Source organism: Choloepus didactylus, chromosome 2 (assembly GCF_015220235.1).
Source record: "Choloepus didactylus isolate mChoDid1 chromosome 2, mChoDid1.pri, whole genome shotgun sequence".
Lineage (NCBI taxonomy): Eukaryota > Metazoa > Chordata > Mammalia > Pilosa > Megalonychidae > Choloepus > Choloepus didactylus.
Genome location: NC_051308.1, coordinates 117475621 through 117497789, shown reverse-complemented (window position 1 = coordinate 117497789; position 22169 = coordinate 117475621). Strand labels below are relative to the sequence as shown.

Here is a 22169-nt window from a genome sequence, read left to right as displayed (position 1 = left end):
ATGCCATGCAACAATTTTGAAATTAATCCTGTAGGCAAGAAATTCTGTATTTCAAATATCTGAGTACTCATGATTTTTGGCATGTGCAAATAGTCCCATACTATATTTACTTAGTATTTTTCCTTAAATTGGGCTTTTTGAAACAAATTTACATTAAAAGGAAATTTTAATATTGCTACTGTAAATGGAAAACCATTATCTTTCTACTACAAATTAAATTAAAAGCATAAATATTTAAAATTTAAGATGTTTGTCCATCTGCCACCTAAAATCACTGCAGGTAACAGCAAGGGTTGACATATAAAATTTTGGGAAATACTGCTGAAGGTGAAGATAGTCAATGATGGTTTAAGCAAGGAACTGGCACAGTCCTAAGTGTTTAAGAAAGAAACCTGATCATAGTGTGGAAGGAGTTAGAATGGAGGCAGAAACCAGCTAAGAAGCTATTGCAGTGGTCCAGCCCAGAGATGATAAGGACATGAACTAAGGCAGTAAGTATGGAAAGACAGATTAGGGAGTATATATAGAAGGTAGACTTGACAACAATAAGTGACTGATTAGACAATGGGAGGGAAGAGCTGAGGATGAAGCTGAGGTTTCTAACTTAAATAAGTTGGTAGATAATGATTCTAGTCACAGATCTGGGGAGTCAAAGAAGAGCAAGTGTGGAGAAGAAGGGTTTTATTTTGGATATGTGAGTTTAAATTGCTTGTGGTATAGTCAGGTGATGATGTTCAGTAAGTGGAAATACAGATGTAAAACTCAAAACAGGTTGGGGTGGAAAAAACAGATTTCAGAATCATGTGGATGGTTGAGTTGAAGCCACCATAGTGGATGAAATTGCCAGCAGGAGTGGATAGAGCTAGAACAGAAGACCAAGGACAGAATCCAGGCTCCCCAAATATCTGAAGAAGAGGAGGGTAGCCTCCCATCTCCCAATCTTATTTCTACCACCAAAAAAATTATTTTTTAGTATATATGTGAGAGAAAGGGTCATTTTGGAGCTCCTCTATTCATAGGTTTCAAGAAAGAGTCAATCTGGCTCACTACTCAAAAATCTTTTTAATTGTATAAAATTATACATATAAAACACATAGAAAGTACTGAAAAGATAAGTAAAATCTTTAACATAAAAGTGGACAGATCAGGGAACAATTTTTCTCAAGCTCTTCAGGATCTTATTGGTTGGTATTTAAGAAAACAAGTAAGTCCAGGAGGTCCCAGGACAAGTTCCTCCCACAATTCATACCCCTTATCACTTCTTCCCAGAAAAAAAGAGAATAGGAGAAACTGGAGGGTTTATGATTTCTGGGTTATAAATAATAAAAACAGAACAGACACACTTATTATTCAATGCAAAGTACAAGCCTCTATTCCAACCTTACATATGTTTAATGGAATATAGAGATGGTGCTTGGAGAATGCAAGGAAGCCCTTTTCAAGCATTAACACAACCATAGCTGGATTCCTCATTTTGGATCTCATATTTACTGGTCACCAAGATGATTTCAAAAGCAAGAAAGTTGCCTTTCATCTTGCCCCTATCTGATCCCAAAGAGCAAGCTGTGACCTGTTTCCTCACCTGTTTTTAAAAGCAAAGTCTGCATAATTGTTAAATGGAAAGTCCAATTACAGGAGCATTAAAACTTCTTAAACTCAGTTAAGAAGGTGCATTAAGCAACGTAATATAAAAGAGATCACAGAAACAAGGAAAAATGAATCATAGAGAAACCTCCAAAAGGAGAATGCTTTATCTGTACTTCACATCATTTCTCTCCTACTTCATCCAGGAGAGAGGTAGGGGAAGAGAACAATGTTAAAAACACAAATAGTTGATCATTGATTTTTCTTTCCCCTCCTGCAGTCTCCCAAGATTCCAGTTAGGAAATGCTGTAATATCAAAATCTCATCTAACTTTCTTGATCAAATCATGCTTTAATAAAGTAGAGGAATAGAAAAGAAAAGAGAAAACAATGAAAATCTAAGGTACGCACATCTAAGGTAGTAAACAGCAGCAACTTGGAGTGAGAACATGGCCTTCACCAAATAGGACAAATGTTTCCAAAGAACAAAATAATGGGAGGGGTTTGAAGAGGGAGATGTTTTACCTTCTACCCATCTCTCCAAGCAGGAAGGTCTGAATATATGACTAAGTTGGGTGAGCAGAGGAAGAGGAATGAAAAGGGAATATTCAAGATAAGCAACTTCAACCCTGATCCCCTTCTGTAGTATGGACAGCATCTGGAAATCTGGAGTACTACTATGGTACAAATATTCCTCAGAAGCAACTTAAGTGGTAAAGCCCCGTGAATTGTGCTTATAATTCCTCTCTTGTTCCTGGGAAGTTTATCAGGAGTGATTTAAAAATAAGAAACCAGATCTCCACTTCCTTCCAAAATAAAAAGGTAAGGAAGCCTTGAAATAAAACAGAATAGCATTTGGAGTCAGGAAAGTAGTGTGGTTCTTGTACCAACAGGTCCAGCTCAAGATATACCAAAGCCAAAGGCTTCATACCCTGTTTGAGTTCAAGAGAAAGCAAGAAGGAGAGTGAGAGTAGGGCACATGGTCCTTATTCAGGCTAACTTTTCTTGTAAAAGAAGGAGGAGACATGAACACTTAATCATTTTGTGCTATTGAAGTGACCATACAGAATTAATCTGTGGTGTGAAAGCTAGCAAAGCTCCAAAGATTGCCTTCTCTTCTTATAAAGTGGAGTGGGGATGTTTCAAATGAAATTACATCCAACAATTGAAAGTAAAAAAAAAAAAGAGATTTCTTAGCAAATAGGAATCCAAGAGTAGAATTTACACACACACACACACAAGTATAAAATTGAGAAATTATTTACAGAAATCATCCTAAATGTTAAAAAGGAGACGTACAAGAAATGGTCTGGAGAGGATGGGGAATATGTGGGTGGATGCCTAGCAGTTGGAAGAATGCATACTGCCCAACTGCCCAGCAGCCAGCATGAGAATATCTTTCTTCTCCTTGTGGAAGCGCAGCTCTTTGCCTGCCAGCCGGGCTTCATCCAGCTCCCGCTCAGTGGAGGCCAGCTCTCTAGACAGTGCCCCCGGCACAGTCTGCTCCCGGCTCACCCAGTCCAATGCCATTTGGTGGCGAATATCATCATCCAGGGCTCGGTGTGAATAATGAGCCAACACCTCCTGGTGGGGGGAGAGGAATGTGAACATCACAGACAAGGTAAAGGTTGATACTAAATTGACCCAACACTTGGCCTTGGAGTCCTAACCGAAGTCAGCACCTAAAATCTCCAAAGAGATTCTTAAGGGAAACTTCCCAGTAGGAGAAGCAAGGCAGGCAAAAGAATCACAGTTAAGATTTAAATAGGCAAGAACAAGACACTTAAGCTTTCAGTATCCATAACCTGGTAATCACAGGCCTGCTCATTTCTAACACAGCAGGCACCTCAAAATTGTCTTTCTGCCATACTCCCCTCACTCACAAAATCTCCTTACCTGCCGAGAGCACTGTCTTTCCCTCATGGCCTTAAGACTGCCATTCCAGTGTAACAGTTGGAAAACTGTCATTAATTCCTGGAGGAAGAAGATATGAAGTGCCAAGACAGTGATTTTTAAATGAGAGGTTGCATCTGATTTATAAGGGGAGACATCTACAAAATGTATGGAAAAAATCTCTCATCACCAACTCTGATATACCCTTGAGGGAAGGAAGGTATTTATATTTTGAAAAATACTCTAATACAACCATCTCTCCTTTCCTTCGCAATTGAGTAACAATGAATTAGGGATTAGTAGGAGGCATTAACCACTTCTGATAGAGAATACCGGATCTTACTTAAAATTAGAGGAACTATGGAGTCAACATGTACTTTAAAATTCATTAAAACAGAAACCACCTATTGTTGGGCAAAGACAACTTGCTGTGACGGAATGCTCTTTACATTTGAAAAGTATCAGGTAGTTAAAATGAGATTTAATGAAAAGCTTTCTAGACCAGAGAAACTTAAGCAAGAGTTACAAATGGTTTATCATTCCCATCAGACCCATTCCCAGGGAAGACCAATGCACAAAGCTTTAAAAATGCATTTATTTAGTGCTTTATTGATTATAAAGTACTTTTATTCAAATATTCTGGATAATGTTACGGCCTATAAGGTAACTATCTAAGGGGAATAGGGAAGAATGGATTAATTAGGGGAAAAGAGCTGAGGGCCATGGAAGCAGGCTAACCCATGTCATTAGAGCCAGAGAGGTAGGTAGAACAGTACCTGGAACTCCAACATTGACTTGCCCTTGTTGGATTCCAACATGAATCGGAAGGCACCAATCCCTGTATTTGGGTTGTCAGCCTCCTCTCTGTTGCCCTGGTAACAGAGGAAAGGAAAAGAAAGATAGGTTTTCAATCAAGTAAATTTTGTTTAATCCAATGTAATAAAAATATTATTTCCACTGTAATCAATATGAAAATTATTAATGAAAAATTTACATTTTTTCCTCTTTTAAGTCTTCAATATCTGGTGTCTATTTTACATAGCATATCTCAATTCAAACTAGCCACATTGCAAGTGCTCAGGAGGTGTATGTGGCTAGTGGCTACCCTATTGGTTATCATAGATCTGAGGGATCCAAGGTCATTACACATTTTAACAGGGTTGATAGTGAAAAGTCAATCTGATTTTCCGTATTATACAAAGGGGAAACACTTGGCATAGAGAAGAGCCCTGATTTAGCCAAAATAAGAGTGAGTGAGTTAAGCATATAGGATTACACTAGCTGAGAAGACAATTGGGCAAATGCATTTTAAATGGAAACAGTAGGAGATAGAAGCACGGGAAATTCCTGGTAGCAGTTTGGCCTCCTGGACATTTTCCTAGTTTATCTTACTATTGTTTATCTGACCCTTCCTTCAGGGATAGAACTAAGAAAAGTTGTCTTCACCAATGTTTACAGCAGCATTATTCACAATAGTCAAAAGATGGAAACAACCCAAGTGTTCATTAATAAATGAATGGATAAACAAAATATGGTACACATTCATAATGGAATGAAGTTATGAGACATGCCGCAACATGGAAGAATGTTGAAAACATTATGTTCAGTGTAATAAGCAAAGCACGTAAGGGCAAATACTGTAGATGTCATTTGTAAGAGATGACTAGAAATAGCAAACTGCAGAGGTAGAAAGTCTATTACAGGTTACTGGGGGATGAGGGGAGGGGGGAAGCCAACTAGGGTACACAGAGGAGGCTACTGGCAACCAGACTGACTGTAGGGCAGAGGGTTCCATCTGCTTCAGGCCTTGCCCAAACCTTCCCCCGAACCCCTCCCACACACGCACACCAGCTCAGGGATCAATTTTTGGCACACCTGTAACCTATTTGGAGTACATCAGAGTATCATGACCTAGCAGTTGGGAAGCTCTCTACTATGGTTAAATCAAATCCAATTCAACCAACTTATTTTACAAATGAGAAAATTTACACCTAAAGAGACTAGGTAATTTGTCAAAAGACATAGTACAATGTAGTGTCAGATTCAGGAAATTTAAAGAATAAAAGTTGAAAGCAAAGAATGTGGGCATCACTCTTTACACATGGCTAAGACCACAGGAAAGTTATTTTTCTGGAGAACGGGGATTCCACTGGGAAATTAATGATAAATACATTAAATTCTCAATTGTTTAGGTTAATTAAAGAAGAATAGTGGCATGGGAATAGTGATAGTTCACATGTCTTAAACATTTTGTAATAGACTCTATTTCCTTCTTCCTCCTTACTATATAGAACCTTAACCTTGTTCTAGTGTTCACCCATCTCCCAGGTGCCTCAAGAAACGGTGATTTTATCACAACTCAAGAGGGTAAATCCTAACCTCTGTGCCAGTAATTGGTTTTAAGGTAGTAATTCTGGCCATTGGGAGGTTGAGGAGAGGTCTGCTGGGGGTCTTTTAGGAAAGGATTCTTTACTATTAATTAGAGACACTAAAAAGGTAGTCATTTTCTGTCTCTGTATGTAGTTGTGTCTCTATTTAATACCTGGAATTCTGCAGCCATCTTGATCCTTGAAGGGAGCCAGCCCAAGAGTAAAGCCAACATATAAAGGATAGCTGAGTGGAAAGATGAAGAGAATCTGGGATGATGGTTGATGACATCCTTGATCCATGAAATCAACCAGCACTGAAATCTGCCCTATTTCTAGACTTCCTGTCAGGTTAGATAATGCATTTCCTTTATTTATTTTCTTAAGTCAATTTGAAGTGAGATTTTCTGTTACTTATATCCAAAGATATTTAAGCAGAACACAGGTGCTAAGCACTTAACACCTGCTCTCTTTTATCCTCATTGTAACCTTTTATGATAGGTGTGCTGGTTTGAAGCTGTTATGTACCCCAGAAAAGACCATGTTCTTTTAATCCATTCCTGTTGTGGATGGGACCTTTTGTTTAGGTTACTTCAATTTGAGATGTGACCCACCACATCTCTTTTACTGGAGTCCTTTATAAGAGAGGAGCATATAGAAAACAGAAAAAGCTGAGAGAGCATATAAAGAACAGCCCTAAAGAAGCTAAGAGAGGACCCAAAGAGGAAGCCACAGGAACCAGAAGCTGAAAGCAATGAAACCCGGAAGCACAGGACCAGGAGACATCGACCATGTGCCTTCCCATGTGACAGAAGTGTTCTGGATGGCAACAGCCTGTCTTTAGAGTCCAGGTATCATCCTGTTGATGCCTTAAATGGGACATTTTCATGGCTGAAGAACTATAAATTGTAAATTAATAAATCTCCATTGTAAAAGCCAATCCATTTCTGGTATATTGCATTTTGGCAGCTTTAGCAAACCAAACAATAGGTTTAATTGTTGTCCTATTTTCCAAATGAGGAGACTGAGACTTACATTAGGTAACTTGCTCAGTGTCACATAGCTAGTAGAACCATAATTTCAAAACAATGTATTCAGAGCCCATGCTTATAACCACTACATATCCTGCTTTCTATAATCCAAACTAATGTTTCATTTTACAATACATTAGGTGATTTAAGATTGGCAAATGTACTTTCATAATTTTAATTGGCTTTGATTAATATAAAAATATTTTCATTCCCTGCAGATGCTGCTGACTGGAGCAAAGAATAAAGGTGGAAAAACAGATGAGTCCTAGATAACAGAGGGAAGCTAATCTAAGATTTTAAATGTTCAACAGATAATCCACAAAACAGATAACCGAGGCAATTTAATATAGTTACATTGTAACCAAAAGCAAAACAAACATAAAGAGAAAATTGGTCTGTCACCTTATCAGTGAATATGTTGGGAGGGTGGAAAGCAGTATTAATTTCTAAGATATACTTCCAAACCAGAAAATGTCTAGAAATCTGCTTGGGTTCCAATCTTGGCTCTACCACTTAGTAGCTATGCCACTTTAGGCAAATTACTTCACTTCTACGTTTTCAGTATCCTCATCTATAAAACAGAGATAAAAATAGTACTTACACCTTATAGGATTGTTGTGATGATAAAATGAGATAAAATATTTTAAAATCACCTGAAAGTGTCTGGCACAAGGTAAATACTCAATTAGGATTAACTATGGTTATTATTATCATCATCATTTGAAAGAACAGATGTTGTTTTTAAACAGAGTAAATAAATTATTCTCCCCATTCCTAGAAAGGAAAAGACAGGACACTGTATCATAAACAGATTCTTTATCAATAAGATGACATAATGACGGCAAGAGACAAGTGACAATAAAAAAAAGGCATATATAAAAAAGAAGGGACTAAAGTCTTAAACCAAAATTGGGAAAAGCAATATTCAAGCTAAAAAAAATTTTTGGAGTATCTCTAAAATTCCATAAATCCTTAATTAAAGGTTTCTAGATACCAAAGACACATGATGAAAGAGACAAAACATCAAAAAACACATAAATACACATACATAATTAGAGACTGAGACATATGCAGCATGTAATACAATAGGATTGACAATAATAAACAAAAAGAACAGAGATGTAGACAGGAAAAAAAAAACCAGGAATTCATGCTCTGTTCCCCAGCAATTTACAAGACTTCCTAATCAGCTAGTTCTCCCATCCTCCCCCCCACTTCCTTCTAACTCCAAATAACTTACATTGAAAGATGCCAGGGCCTCAGAGACACTCTTCTCAATGAACTCATCAGTGATTCTCCGGGAAGGATGTTCATTAAATACTGAGTTCATTAGTGCAATCTTTGCAGCACTCCGCCGGGCCTCAGCTTTTGTGGGGCAAAACTAGGCAGGGGAGAGAGACAGATATGTGTGTGTGTATATATGCATCTGAGAGGAAGGAACAGTAGGAGGGAAATGCTTGGGATAAAAGATATTTGGACTGTCTTTGGATAAATCAGTTGTGTTCAACATACTCTCCAAAGTTTTTATTGTAAAATAGTTACAGCATTTGGAAACTAAATTTTGATTCAACATCCTGAAGTCATTAAGGAGCTGGAGTCAGCTGTAGCCCATAACAAATTGAGTGCAGAATAAGGAAGGCTGCTGAAGTCAGCATATAATCACTGGACATGAAAAATACCTCTTTTTAAACTGTCAACAGAATTAATTACTCAAAAGCTAGATTCTGGCCAGCCTGTTAGAAATCTGTATCTTGTTCTCTTATTCTGTGGACAAGCAAGGTTTTTGGCTCCCTCTAAAGAACCCAAGATTAGAACAAAGCCATGCCTAGGCTGCTTCTGCAGAGGAGGCCTCTTGTCTTTATCATTTGCAATTCTTGGACTTCGCTTTTAACTGTGAGCAGCATTTCCCCAATAATGTAGTCTATTCAAGCTTTCCTTGAACAGAGTCTAAGGTCTGAAGAAGGAATTTATAGTCTTTTTCTTTTCCCATTGGTAGCAAGGAAGAGAGAGATGGCTAGGGAAAGGAAAGCTGGCCCAGGGAAAGCAAAGAAAAAATGAAAAACTAGTTCATATTTATACCTTGTATCCAATATAAGGACCATATAGCAAGTCTGATTTTTCAGAGGTCTTAAATCATTCAACTTCAGATCTCTAGGCATAATATTATTCCTTCATAGTTCATCTTCACTTGCTGCCTCAAAGGCCTCCGTGCCCTTTGACATCATGATTAGGATTAGAAGAAAGTGATATTACAGTTTTAAAAGATAGACTGGTATGTTCCTTAATTAACCATCCTTAATATGTTAATAATCCCCAATGCCCAATTTCCTTCTTGGTACCCTATGTCTTCTTGCTTCTTCAATTTCTCTGTATCTACTTCTCTCTATTTACTAGCCTGCTGCTTACTCTACTATATAGTGCTATTTTTTTTAAAGTTGCTGTGAAGAAGAACACTGGGAGAACTTTCACCTGCCAAAGCAGATATAAATGGTATAAGCTAAAAGGGGACAAGATAGATAATTCCACTCTTTTAGAAAATAACAGAAATCGAATTACTATAATGGTCCAGTTACGGGCATCGCCATAAAATTATCAAATCCTTATTCAACAATGTGAAGAGACAAGAGGAAGAAGGAAAGATCTTATTCCCTAAGAAGAGAAAGCATAAACATTAGTCATTCTAGGCATATATTTATTTCTCTGAAATGGCTGGGATTTTAAAGAGAAAAATTATCACCTGATTTGAAATGAAATTTCCTTAGGACTGTTTCCGTTTGAGGCAGGAACTGATATACAATGGGGATCACTTACACGAGATGTATTAAGTGTATACTGTGTTTTGGGCACCGAGTTGGGTGTTAGAGACTGAGCAAGAAAGAAGACAGACACAATCTCTGCCCCTATGGAGCACAGTTCACTAAGAGAGGCAATCAATTACAATATGTTGTGATAAGTGATATGATAGGGGAAGTTCAAGATGTTATGGAAGCACATACAAGAGGGTTATACAACATCTAAGGGTTACACAAACCATATGAAGAGCAGAACAGAGGTCAAAGGTGTCTATTTTCTTTAAATTTCTATTCAGACCCTAAGCTGACAATGCAGAAAGCTGCCTTCCTTTCTGCAATGTACAAAATGCATCTTTGATGAAAATATTCACACTAGTCAAATTATCTATAATACCAACCACTATTTTCATCAACATATAAATCTTTTATATAATTGTAGACCATTAGCACTAGAAAAGACTTTAGAAATAATCTCACCTATCTCCTTCACGTTATGAATGGAGAAACTGAGGCCCAGAGAAGTTACCTGAGTAGCCCAACTGGCAGGGGAATGAGAATCTGGATCTCCTAACTCTAAGATGAGTACTATTTCCACCATACATACTTTTGATCTGTTAGAGAACTCAAATGTTGCTTTTTTTAGTAATTGCCTATGACAAAAGACTAGGGGTAAGGAATATTATTCTAAGTCTTCAAAAAGATACGGCAGGATTTGGAATGCAATAACGGAAGCTAGAGCAAAACATGGGTTAGGTCCTGGTGGTCTGTAAACTGAGTGAGGGCATATTCATAACTGCTCAGATTTAAAAAAGGTTGACCTGTTGTAGATAATGATTGCAGTTAATAGTATACATATAAGAATGTTCTTTCATGAACCAGTACAAATGTATGTCACTATTACAAGGAGTTAATAATAGAGTGGTATAAGGGGAAAAAAATACCTAATGCAAACCATGGACTATAGTTAACAGTAATATTTTAATATTCTTTCATCAACTGTAACAAATATACCACATCAATGCTAAGGGACAATAATGGGGTGGGGAGGGGTATGGGGTTTTTCTTTTTGGAGTAATGAAAATGTTCTAAAATTGATTGTAGTGATGAATGCCCAAGTCTGTGATTATATTGTGAGCCAATGACTGTATTCTTTGGATGGATTGTATAAAGTGTGAATATATCTCAATAAATCTGCTTTTTAAAAAAAGGATTTGAGTTTTTGGAGGCTCAAAGAAAAGCATGCTACTAGGCTATTTTGTGGTCAAATGAGCCTCAGATGCTTACCAGAATGATTTGTCCAGAATTAGTTCAATTTCTCAAATATGTGATCTTGGACAAGGATTTAATGGCTAAAGTGATGGAGAAAGTCCTTACTACCACCTAAGCATTTATAGTTGTTACTGCCGGCTGACAACTCTTACCTGGAAACTCCCAAAGCAACTTCCCCCAGGCAGGGTGACATAGCAGACATAGGGAGGGCTGTTGGAGGGCACCATTTCATAAACCACTAAAGCCCCATTCTTCAAGTCAGCTCCACGGGATTGCTTCATCTGCCAGAATTCCTGAAGTGCCTCCACCACATTCACTACAAAAAGAAAGTAAAGTTCAACAATGAGAATACCTCCAGGTGGTGCTGTTCTTCAATACAGCACCTGTACCTACATTAGGACCTTAGCTCCCCACCTATCCTTGTTTAAAAGCAGTTAAGTTAATAAACCTAGACCATGATTAATTCTATTGCATAGGAAAACCAGAATATGCCTGCCCTATTCCTCCACCTCCCTAGTTCTCATTTTAATTAGCCCTAGACACAAAAGGAGAATAACTTGAATACTGGAGGTAGAGTTTCCAAGGTCAGCAGACCATTATCACTGCCTGATGATGTCCAATTAGATTAGTCTACAATTAGTCAGCTGGCCTAGAATAATAATAACCACCACAATAATAAGTACTAACCTTTATTGAGCGCTTATTATATGTCATGCCTTTCTCTAAGTGCTTTACCAGTTTATTCGTAACAACCTTATGAGGTTATTTACAGATGAGGCAACTGAGACAGAGAGGTTAAATACCTTGCCCAAGGTTATAACGGCTAGAAAGTAGCAGAGCTAGAATTCAAACCCAGGCAGTCTTGGTTCCAGAGTCAATGTTCTTAACCATTATGCAATACTGCCTCTCAAGGAAAATATGGCCCTATTAGCCATTCTCCAGCCTGTGTTTCTAGTGAGCAAATCATGGACCAGATTCCTTTTTTATCCTGGTCACCACCAGTGTATATTATGAGAGAGAGCTTCTCCTCTGAGGCTTTACTGGGTATAAATAATTTTTGGAGCAACTGTACATTGGGAAATACTCCACGGATCTCTTGTATTCCTTCACATCTTCATGGATATGCCAAGAACGCAAGGTTCTGGCTGCTCTTTACCCAGACCATTTCTTGTATTTGCAGAAAAAAAAATTGAGGGATGAAATAATGTCTCCCTTTGCTTACTATAAACTGGCGGGTTCCCCAATCTCAATGTTCCTCTCCTGTAATGTAACCCATGGTTTTTTGAAGGCATTCATCTGAGCCATCCACTGGACTTGGGAGGCCAAAGGAACTGATGTAAGCAAACATGATGCACATTTGCTGTTCTGTGAGAATAATGTCCTTTTTCTCTGACCCAGAAGTATTGTGACTTCTGCCAGCATCAATGTAACTGGCTAACTTTTTAGTTTTAAGTAGGACAAAATCAAACTCTAGAACCAACACTGTACTCAGGAACACTTCTTCCCTATCCCCCAATACTAGGACTCAATCATTCCACAAATAGGCACTGAACACCTACTCTGTGCTAGACTCTGTGCTGGATGTTAGGCTACAATAGTGAGCAAAACCACACATGGTTCCTTTCTTTATGTAGCTTCAGTCAAGAACGGAAGAGAAATGCCAATCAAATAATCTCAAACAAATATAAAATTGCAATTGTGACAAGTTTTATAAAGGCGTGGTAGATGGTGTGAAATGTTGTGAGAGCATCTGACTTAGTTAGGAAGGGCAATGAAAGCTACCCTGAGGAGGTGATATTTAAGCACAGATGTGAAGAATAACTAGGAATTCACTAGGCAAAGAGGTAACGGAATAGTACTCTGAGCAGAGGGAACAGTTTGTGTAAAGGCTCTTTGGCAGCAGCGAACATGGTCAGTAAAAGGACTAAAAGAAGGCCAGTATAGCTAGAATAGAGAGAATTAGGGGGTATGTAATGTAAGATGAAGATACAAAAGGAGGCAGGGAACGGAATTATGTTGTATACATGTTTGCACAACAATTTTTTTTTTAAATGGAGGCAGGGATCAGATCATATAGGGTCTTATAGACCATGTTAAGGAGTATTGGCTTTATCCTAAGAGTAATGGAAAGCCATTGAAGGGTTTGATTTATTTTTTATTTTTTTAAATTCATTTTTATTGCGATATATTCACATACCATGCAGTCATACAAAGCGTACATTCAGTTGTTCACAGTACCGTTATATAGTTGTGCATTCATCACCAAAATTAATTTTTGAACATTTTCATTACTACACACACAAAAATAATAAGAATAAAAATTAAAGTGAAAAAGAACAATTAAAGTAAAAAAGAACACTGGGTGTTTTGTTTTGGTTTGGTTTGGTTTTTTTTTCCCCATTTTTCTACTCATCCATCCATACACTGAACAAAGGGGAGTGTGGTCCATATGGTTTTCCCAATCACATTGTCACCCCTCATAAGCTACCTTTTTATACAATCATCTCATTGAAGGGTTTTAAATGGAAAGAGGGATGAGGTTGGTTTGCCTTTGGAAAGGATCACTGACTCTAGTGTTCCAAACATTTTAAATAGTTTTTATAATAATAAATCATTACACATACTCTCCAATATCTTGCAACATGATACTCTCCTTAATCCTAGCAAGGACTCATTTATTCATTCTTTCATGTTGCCTTAGTTCAGGTCTGCCAAGAAGGAAGACACCAAGAAGGGATAGATATGCAAGGTATTTACTGGGGAGGGAGTAGGAGAAGGCAAGCAGAGACTTCAGACCACAGTGAAGGTCGGGCACCTGTGGAAGGGGGGACATTGGGGGCAGGAGTCTCAAACTGCAGCATCATTCCAAGAATGGCTTGGCCAGGCCAGCAGGAAGTCCTCTAGCCAAAGGAGTTCCACATCTCACCAGATTATGCCTGCCTTAGTACTCCTGCTGTGTTCGTCACTGCTGGGAGCAGCCTTCAGAAAGTATGGACTCAGTGCAAAGTGGTGATGGACCCAGAGAGGACCGCATCTAAGGCTAGCAGGTAGTTATGCTTTCTGCAGCAGGAGATCTGAGCAGTACATTTTTATGGCTGCTGCATACATATTAGGCAAAACTTTGAGCACTTAATAGGTACATGGCTATATGCTATACATTAGGAATACAAAGATGAATAATAAGCTTTCCCTGCTAGCAAAGTGTTCAAAAATCTAGTGATCAATAATAAAATTTATCTCACTGGCTCTGCAACTGAAGTAAGCATCCTACGTACAAGCCAGGGTTTGAAAAGCAGCATAAACTACATTTAACTGACTTGTTAGAATGTTCATTCTTCCACCAAAAGACAGCATAAAAAGGAAACTTTCTCTTTCCCACCCTTAGTTTTGGCAGGGGCTTTTCAAAGATCACTGCTGCCTGGAAAACTGAGTTATCTTTGTTCTTTGCATTGAGGTCTTTTCAGCCTCAGTTCCTTCTTTGAGGCAATTTCACACAATGTACTGGGTGACAGCTCTCCTGACAGGCAAACCCCAGGGAGAATGTTGGAATAAAGAGGAAGGGGAAGAGACAACTATAATGGGGAAGGTTCTATTAAAAAGCATATGTCCATTCTATATCCAGTTATATTTCTCTTGGTACAGAGTGTAGGGGTCATTTTTTAATGATTACTCAAAGCTAAAAGAAATCTGAAGTCTTATTTCAGAAATGGGAGGGTGGAAAAGGAAACTTGAGAAAGTGGTCAGGAAAAAAAAAATTGTGACCTGTGTTTGAAAATGCTTATAGGCTCATTCATTTTTAGAGCTGAAAGGGAATTTAAAGATCAACTAGTTCAACTCACACTAAGGAAAGGACTAGCTCCAAGTCGCAGAGCTGGTGTATGAATCTAGATGTCTCGATGCCCATGTTATTCCCAATTTGGGAATCTTAACCCAGAATCCATGTCCAGTCCATAATCGAGCTTCATGCAGGACTACAAAATCCCCTAAAACCATAAGTAAAATTTTGAGTATGTGTGCATATGACTACTTGTGGTGTGTGTTGGAGGCGGCACAGTTTTTTTTATCAGATTTTCACTGAGGAACCACGGGTATAATGATTTACTTAAGGATTTGTTAAAGAACAGTGAGGTGGAAGGGTGGGAATGACTGAAACACACATCTGATAACTATAATTGCTTTTGGAAACTCACTGACAGGTGCTGGCTGAAAAGGACAAACAAGACCAAGATAGTGAGAAATATTTAACTGCCTGAATCATGATGTTGAACTACAACAAAATAGAATAATTTAGGTTTTGCCCTTAGGAGATAAAATAATAGATGAATGTCTAAGTGGTTCAAACAAGTGTACAGATCATATATCTACCAGAGTAAAAACATTAAAAGGACACATAGAACTATAGCAAAATTTTTACATCATCATAGTAAATACTATTTTGTGGTGGGGGAGCATAGACACACAGATAATAAATAGATAATGAAATTGAGAGGCGAGTGAGAAGGTTCTTCCTGCTTATACCAGGAGGGTGAGAATAGGCTGGCCCGTCTTAATTCACATTATTATGCAAGATAGGGAAGCTGGTTAACAATATTTCATCTGACACTTCAAATTTTAGAAGGTATCTCTGAATCACCCAATTATGCTACATGCCTTCTATCATCTTGTGTATTTGTTTCAAATTTATTTCAATAAATATTTAAGTACTCACTAAGTGCACAGAACTGTGCAAGTCATTGAGAAAAGTTTCCTCCAGTCTAGCAATTTCTTGCTCAATGGGAAGGCATATCCATTAACATAAAATTACAATATGGTTTTCAGTGTATTTCCAAGCAGCAAAAAATCAGTCTTCCACAGCACTTCTACCCACATTTACCTGATACTACTTAAAATAAATGCTTTTTTTTCCCCAAAGATTCTCTTCTAGACCCATCCCATATAGAAGGTTGGCTACATGCTAGGGACCTGTTGAATACAAATAACAGAAAAGCCACCGTACTTGATGATGTTTTATTTTGTTTGCTCATGGATACCACTGAGCAGATTTTAAAAAGAGATCTACAAACTATATGCAACTCCTGGATAGAGCAAATACCACTATGCCAGAGTATAAATATAAATATGCAGACCCTCTCTTCAAATAACTACACAAATTCAGAGCTATCCATGAGGAGCAAGAGATTGTAACTCATTCAACAAGGAGGGAGAGTGGAGACTCACAGTGAATAGATTCTTTGGAAGAGGAACTGTGTGGCACTGTGACCTTGGGATGCTCCCAATGTCCATGTCCTAATCCTTTGAACCTGTGAATGTAATCTTATATGATTAAATTAAGGATCTTGAAATGAGATTATCCTCGATTATCCAGATATGATTAAATTAAGGATCTTGAAATGAGATTATCCTCGATTATCCAGGTGGGCTCTAAATGCAATCAGAAGTGTCCTTAAAGAGGGGGGGCAAAAACACATAGAGGAAAAGGCATTGTGACCACAGACAGAGATTGGAATGATGCAATTGCAAGCCAAGGAATACCAGCAGCCACAAGGAGCTGGAAGAGAAAAGGAACAAATTCTCCTCTAGAGCCTCTGGTGAAAGCACGGTCCTGCCGATACCTTGATTTCAGCCCTTGAATACTGATTTCAAACTTCTGACCTCCCAAACTATGAGAGAATAAATTTCTGTTGTTTTAAGCCACCGTTTGTGACAATTTGCTATGGGAAACTATTACAGGAAATAACACATTTCCCAAAATTGGAAATATTCAGACCAATCACTTTAACTCCACAGTCACTTATAGGAAAAGCTGCCTGTAATTCTGAGGAAAAAGAACAACGAAACAGAAAATACTATTCAAGTGCCATTTGTTCAACCTAGAGAAGTAGCTGGGCACAATCTCCAATCATAAAGCCATACTATAATGCAAAGGGAGAGCAATAAAAAAAAAACAAGTTTGAAGAGAGAAATGCAGCAGTTACAGAGCAAGGAAAGTGGCTTGGCCATTCAGTCAATTATGCTAGTTAAGGGATTGCTAGCTGTCAAACATTAGAAGAAGGGGGTTTATGTCATGTGGAAAAGGGAGGCAAAGGAAATATAATGTTAACAATACCTATCATATGCACAATCTTTAAAGCACTTCCAGATGCATAATAACAACCATTCATTGAGTACCGACTATGAACTGTGTCCTTTATATTCACTATCTCATTTAATCCACACAAAACTATCAAGGCAGGTATTACAATGCCCATTTTATAGAAAAGTAAACAAGAATAAGGCCACAGTGGCAGAACAAGGGTTTAAATCAGTGTTTGTCTGGCTTCAAAGTTAACCCTCTTTCTATTGCACTCTCCTGCTTCACTGCACCATTAATCCTCACACTTGCTTTGCAAAGTGGACCATGAGCTACATGAGAATAGAGACTGATTATCTGTCTTGTTCACCACTGCATCTGATGATCAATAAATATTTGTTAAATGAATAGATGAATGAAACAATGGGATCTTAAGAGATTAAGCAAGATCACACAGCCATTGTTGATCAAGATCCTATAGCACACTGAGCTGTGTGTGTGTCTTGGAAGGTGGGTAGGTAATAAAAGGGCAAACAGTTGAAATACCAGAAGAGTTTCTGTATAAATGCTGAGATCCTAGACAAATGACAGTAAATCTAAAGACCATAACTAGAAAGGGTGAATTTGAAGCAGCTGTGGAGAAGATGAAGGATATGCATTGAAGATGGTGACGGAAAGCATTGCTGGTCCAGGAAATGGTCTGGGCAATGGCCAAAGTAAGTTGTATTCAGAACAGAGCCAGCCCCCAAATGCCAAATGCCATATGCCATCAGTCACATGGGTATGTGGGTACATGCCAAAGGCAGCTTTGCCTATTAATCGAAGCAGAATAAGTGATTCCATGTGGTGAAGGACTTCTGAGCCAAATCAGCATAGATTCTGCTTGCCTGAAATTGAACTATCTGCCAAACTCTCCCAAAGTACTGGCTGGATATCCAGACTGGAAATGAGAAACTCAAGAATTATGAGAAGGCCTGTGGTGGGAGGTGGGGAGGTTGGACGAGAGAATCACCACAGGGTCTAAAGTCTGTCTGATTGCTCTTTGTCAGCACACTTCCCTTGTTCCCTATCCTTTCTAGGGAAATGAAAAAAGTTTTCACAGGAGTCCAGATTAGAAGCTTTCCAGGTAACACAAACAAGAAAAGATACATTCTGGAATTTTAATCAACTCCTGTAACTTTCCCAGAGGAGGTTGTCAGATTTAAGGATTGCCAGTCCTGGCCATGCCAGTGCCCAGAGGCAAAGACCTTCCTATGGTCTCTAACTCTAGAGCTAAAGGACAATAGTGGATGGCAGTTCCATCACATAGCCCTGTTAAACCTAGGAATTAAAATGGAAAAATAACTATATCCCCTCATAATGAGTTTTGAAATCACATTCATTTGCATCCCCAGAACCTAGCTGTGTGTCTGCCTCATCGTAGGAATTCAGAATACATGAAGAATGAAGGGAAACTGATCATAAATGAACCATTGGATACACAAATAGCAAAATGGATCTAAAAAATCTGTTTTCATAGAAATTTTTGAGTTTACCACTGTCAGGATTTAGAGTGGGAGAAAATGAGATATGTTCTTCCCAAGAATATATAAACCAATACTTTTGAGATACTAATAACAGTTATCATTTAGTAAGTACCCATTATGTGTCATTTAATCTAAATCATAACCGTTAAAGAAAATGTAGCTCAGTAAAATTAAGTCACTTCACCAGGAATATAGCAAGTGACAATGATTTCATCTGGGATTTAATCCAGACCTGTCTGACTCCAAAACCTGTGTGTGCTCTTTTCACTGCACTTTCTCAAACAAAACAAGTGATTACCATCTAAGGAAAGCCCTGCAATCTCTCTCTGTATTATTGTTAAACTAGAAAGTTAAAGATATTGTCATTTCCTGGCCAAGTAGACAGAAGTGATGTTTCAAAATTCCAGACCTACATTCTGCCTTCAACACCCCTCACTATATATTCCTTGTTAAACTAAATCTGGAACTTGAACTCAGAAGGAAATTCTACACTGGCTAAACAAAAACAACAAAGAATATCCTCACACCCCCCTTCCCAGAAACCCTAGAAATTAGGCATCTTTAAGACGAAGATTTCTAATGGAAAAAGGGTTTCTGCCTGGCTCATTTCCACAGAATTTAACATTCAGAGAACCAAGGCTTGGGATTTATCCTCAGTTCCTGGGCAAGAGCCAGGAACACAGAGCCAGCCAGCCAGACCAGGGTCGTGAGTCTCCATACTACAAAAGACACTGAAGTGAGGTACCAAGTCGCAGGAAGCTAGTGTGGGCTCAATGGCAGATTTAAAGGTGCAATTATTGTGATTTGTGGAGACGCAACGGTTATCTAATTCTCCAGCAAAACTGAAGTTGTATTGGAAATTTCAGAGTGAAGTAAGAAAAGAATCAAAAAGTCAAGGTTAAGGAGACAAGGTTAAATGAACAGGGGAACCCCGGGGAATTGCTGAGCTTACAGACGACTGATTGAGACGGCAGACTGAGAAAGGTCTTGGATCTAAAATAAAGGTTAAGGACCCACAACAATGCGAACCGGTTCTCAAAGGTAGAGAGATGTTAAGACATTAACTTACAGAAGAAATTCCACTTCTGATGGAGAAAAGGTAGGGAAGAAAAGATGGTTGTGTCTGAATACAGGGGTCTCTGGAAAATATAGTAGTAACTCAGTAAAGTGGTGGTGGTGGAAGGCTTAACGTGTGTATGAATCTGTGCTTGTAGCCCAGAAAGAAACTCCCTCAAAGGAAATGCAAGTGAGGGCTCCGCGCCAGGAAAAGCGAACTGACGGACTGGGGGAGCGAGGCTCTTTTACAGAGGGCGTCCCGCAAGAGGCCAGACCCGCAGACTCACCTCGGCCATAGCCCTGAGTGTGCTTGGCGAAGCTCCTCACCACGGCCTCTACAGCCTCCCGCAGCACCACCGGGCTGCCGGCGGCGCCGGGGGGCAGGGGCAGCCCGGAGGCCCCCGACAGAAGCAGCGGCGGAGGGGGCGGGGCGGGGGGCGGTGGGGCCGGTGGGGGGCCTGCTGGGGGTGTGGCGGCGGCAGCCGCGGCCCCCGTCACTCCAGGCCGCAGAGCTCGCAGAGTGCCCCTCCCTCCCGCGCCCACTCCAGGCTGCAGGCGTTGGGCTCGCATCGTCTCCATCCCGGCCACCGATGGAGTAGCGGCCCGGAGTCTGCCAGCCTGGCGATCTAACGGTCCCAGCCACCCCCGCTAGCTAGCGCCCGGGAACTGAGGGCGGTGCCGGGCCCAGCAGTCAGTCAAGCGGAAGCAGGGACAAGTCAGGTCCTATGCCAATCATCAGAGAGGGGGCGGGAGCTGGCGGGCTCGAGCTCCGCCATAGGCAAATTATTGAGGAAGGCGGAGGTTCTGCGCAACCAATTGCAAAGAGAAAAAGCAGTATCCTCTATAAGGGAGAAGCATAGCTTGGGCGCGTCTTCGGGAATCCTGTGGTGAGTACAAGAAAACGGGCCAGATCCCTGGGGCGGAGCTTAGAGAAAAAATAGGACTCGATACAGTAAGGCTGGGGAGAATTGTAGACAGAGTGAGAGGATTCTTAAAGATTATTTGTCCGACCACTTCATTTTGTAGATGTAGATGAAGAACTGTGGCTCAGATAAATGATGTCTAGTATCCCATGCAATTTATGGTAGAGTCAAAGCAAGGAAAGATACTGACACTTAATGAGCATATACTTATTCTATGTCAGGCATTATGCAATGTGCTTTACTGCATTGTTTTATTTAATAATCACGATCACGAAATTTTAATTTATGGATAAGGAAACTGAGGTTCAGAGAGGCTAGATATATTACCCAAAATTAAATAGCTAGGAAATGGCAAAGGGGGGTTCAAACATAGGTCTTCTGACCCCCAGTATTTTGATCTTTTCACTATATCGCACTGTTGGGTAACTTTCTCATATAACCTATTCTAAATTGGAGGAGGGAGTAAGAAAGAGTAGAATGGGCAACTCCCTTTACCTCCCATTAGAGTGAAGAAGAATTAGAATTTATGTGAAAACCCAGCAAACTGAGAGGTCCAGGGGGTAGATTAGGAAAGTCACTGTTCAGAGAACCCGGCAGGCTGGGTTCCTTCTGATTACTCTTATACACACACTACACACCCCTTGTCAATTGACCATGCCATGATTACATAGGTGAGATTATGCTAACTACTACTCTCCTTGTCCCCCGCCCCATTCTCTTTCTCTCTGTGCCCTACAAAGATGGAGAAATAGAGGCCAGAAGTAGAAGAAAATGAATGAGATATACCCCAAGGAAAAACACTGAATGATCAAGAAATAGGAAACTTGGAAGAGGAACATTTAATCTATTGGGAAAAATCTATTGAGGGCAGATATGTAGGAATCTAAGAGTTTGAGGATGGACATAGGGGAGACTGGGGGGAAAGTCAAATGCCTTAAAACCTTCAGAACACTTACCTTTTCTTCTACAACCACAGTTGTTTGATTGGTCTCCTGGAAAGAAGGTGCCTGGAATCTCTAAGTATCTCCTGGATCATTACAGCTTTTCTCAGCATCACCCTCCCTCCCCACCATTTCTCTTTCCCCATACTCCCAACCCCAGGCAGAAGAGTGACAAAACAGAGACTTCTGAACACTTTTATTTGATATGTCAAGTGGAGAGAGGATTGATTTAGGATTACTCCCCACTTCTACCTGTAGGGGTGTTCATAAGCTCAGACAAAATAGAAGAGCAGCTTAGGGCCCATGACCTGCCCTTTGGGAAAATGAGACAACCTGCTGTAATGTATTAGTTGGGGGAACAGGGTGGGAATAAAAAGCGTGAAGTTGAGAAAGGAAGCTGAGAGCAGGAAGAGCTGCAGCAGAACTGAAGCTGGGAGTTAATGCAGGAAACCCCCAAGAAGAGTGAAGAAGATATCCTGAAAAGTCGATGGGCTGGAAGCAGTGTATGAACACAGAGCCCAGCCTGGAAAAGCAAGGCCTGCAGAACAGGGTGGGACAATCAAGAAGAAGATAGCATGTGCAAAATCATGATGGAGTCTGTGTTACAGGGCACATGTGGAAAGCAAGGGATTGCCATTTAGGGGAAATTTTCAGTAGGAGGGCAAAGAGATCAGGGACTACCCATTAGCGGGGGTTCCCTACTGTTTCTGACAAATGCA

General features: G+C 39.6%; 1 protein-coding gene across 3 annotated transcripts; it reads right to left on the bottom strand.

Moving 5' to 3' along the window:
* Positions 1-1043: 1043 nt before the first annotated feature.
* Positions 1044-20434, bottom strand: LIX1L (limb and CNS expressed 1 like). Of its 3 annotated transcripts, XM_037826148.1 has the most exons (6): positions 19874-20425; positions 11087-11250; positions 8114-8254; positions 4253-4348; positions 3480-3557; positions 1044-3167 (listed from the first exon to the last, which is right to left on the bottom strand). In XM_037826148.1, the coding sequence occupies exons 1-6, from the start codon at positions 20163-20165 to the stop codon at positions 2925-2927; spliced, it is 1014 nt and encodes a 337-aa protein (XP_037682076.1). In that variant the 5' UTR covers positions 20166-20425; the 3' UTR covers positions 1044-2924. The 3 variants fall into 3 exon arrangements, with proteins under 3 accessions (XP_037682076.1, XP_037682078.1, XP_037682077.1); XM_037826150.1 differs by lacking the exon at positions 8114-8254 and having other exon boundaries at positions 19874-20434; XM_037826149.1 differs by lacking the exon at positions 3480-3557 and having other exon boundaries at positions 19874-20433.
* Positions 20435-22169: the final 1735 nt, after the last annotated feature.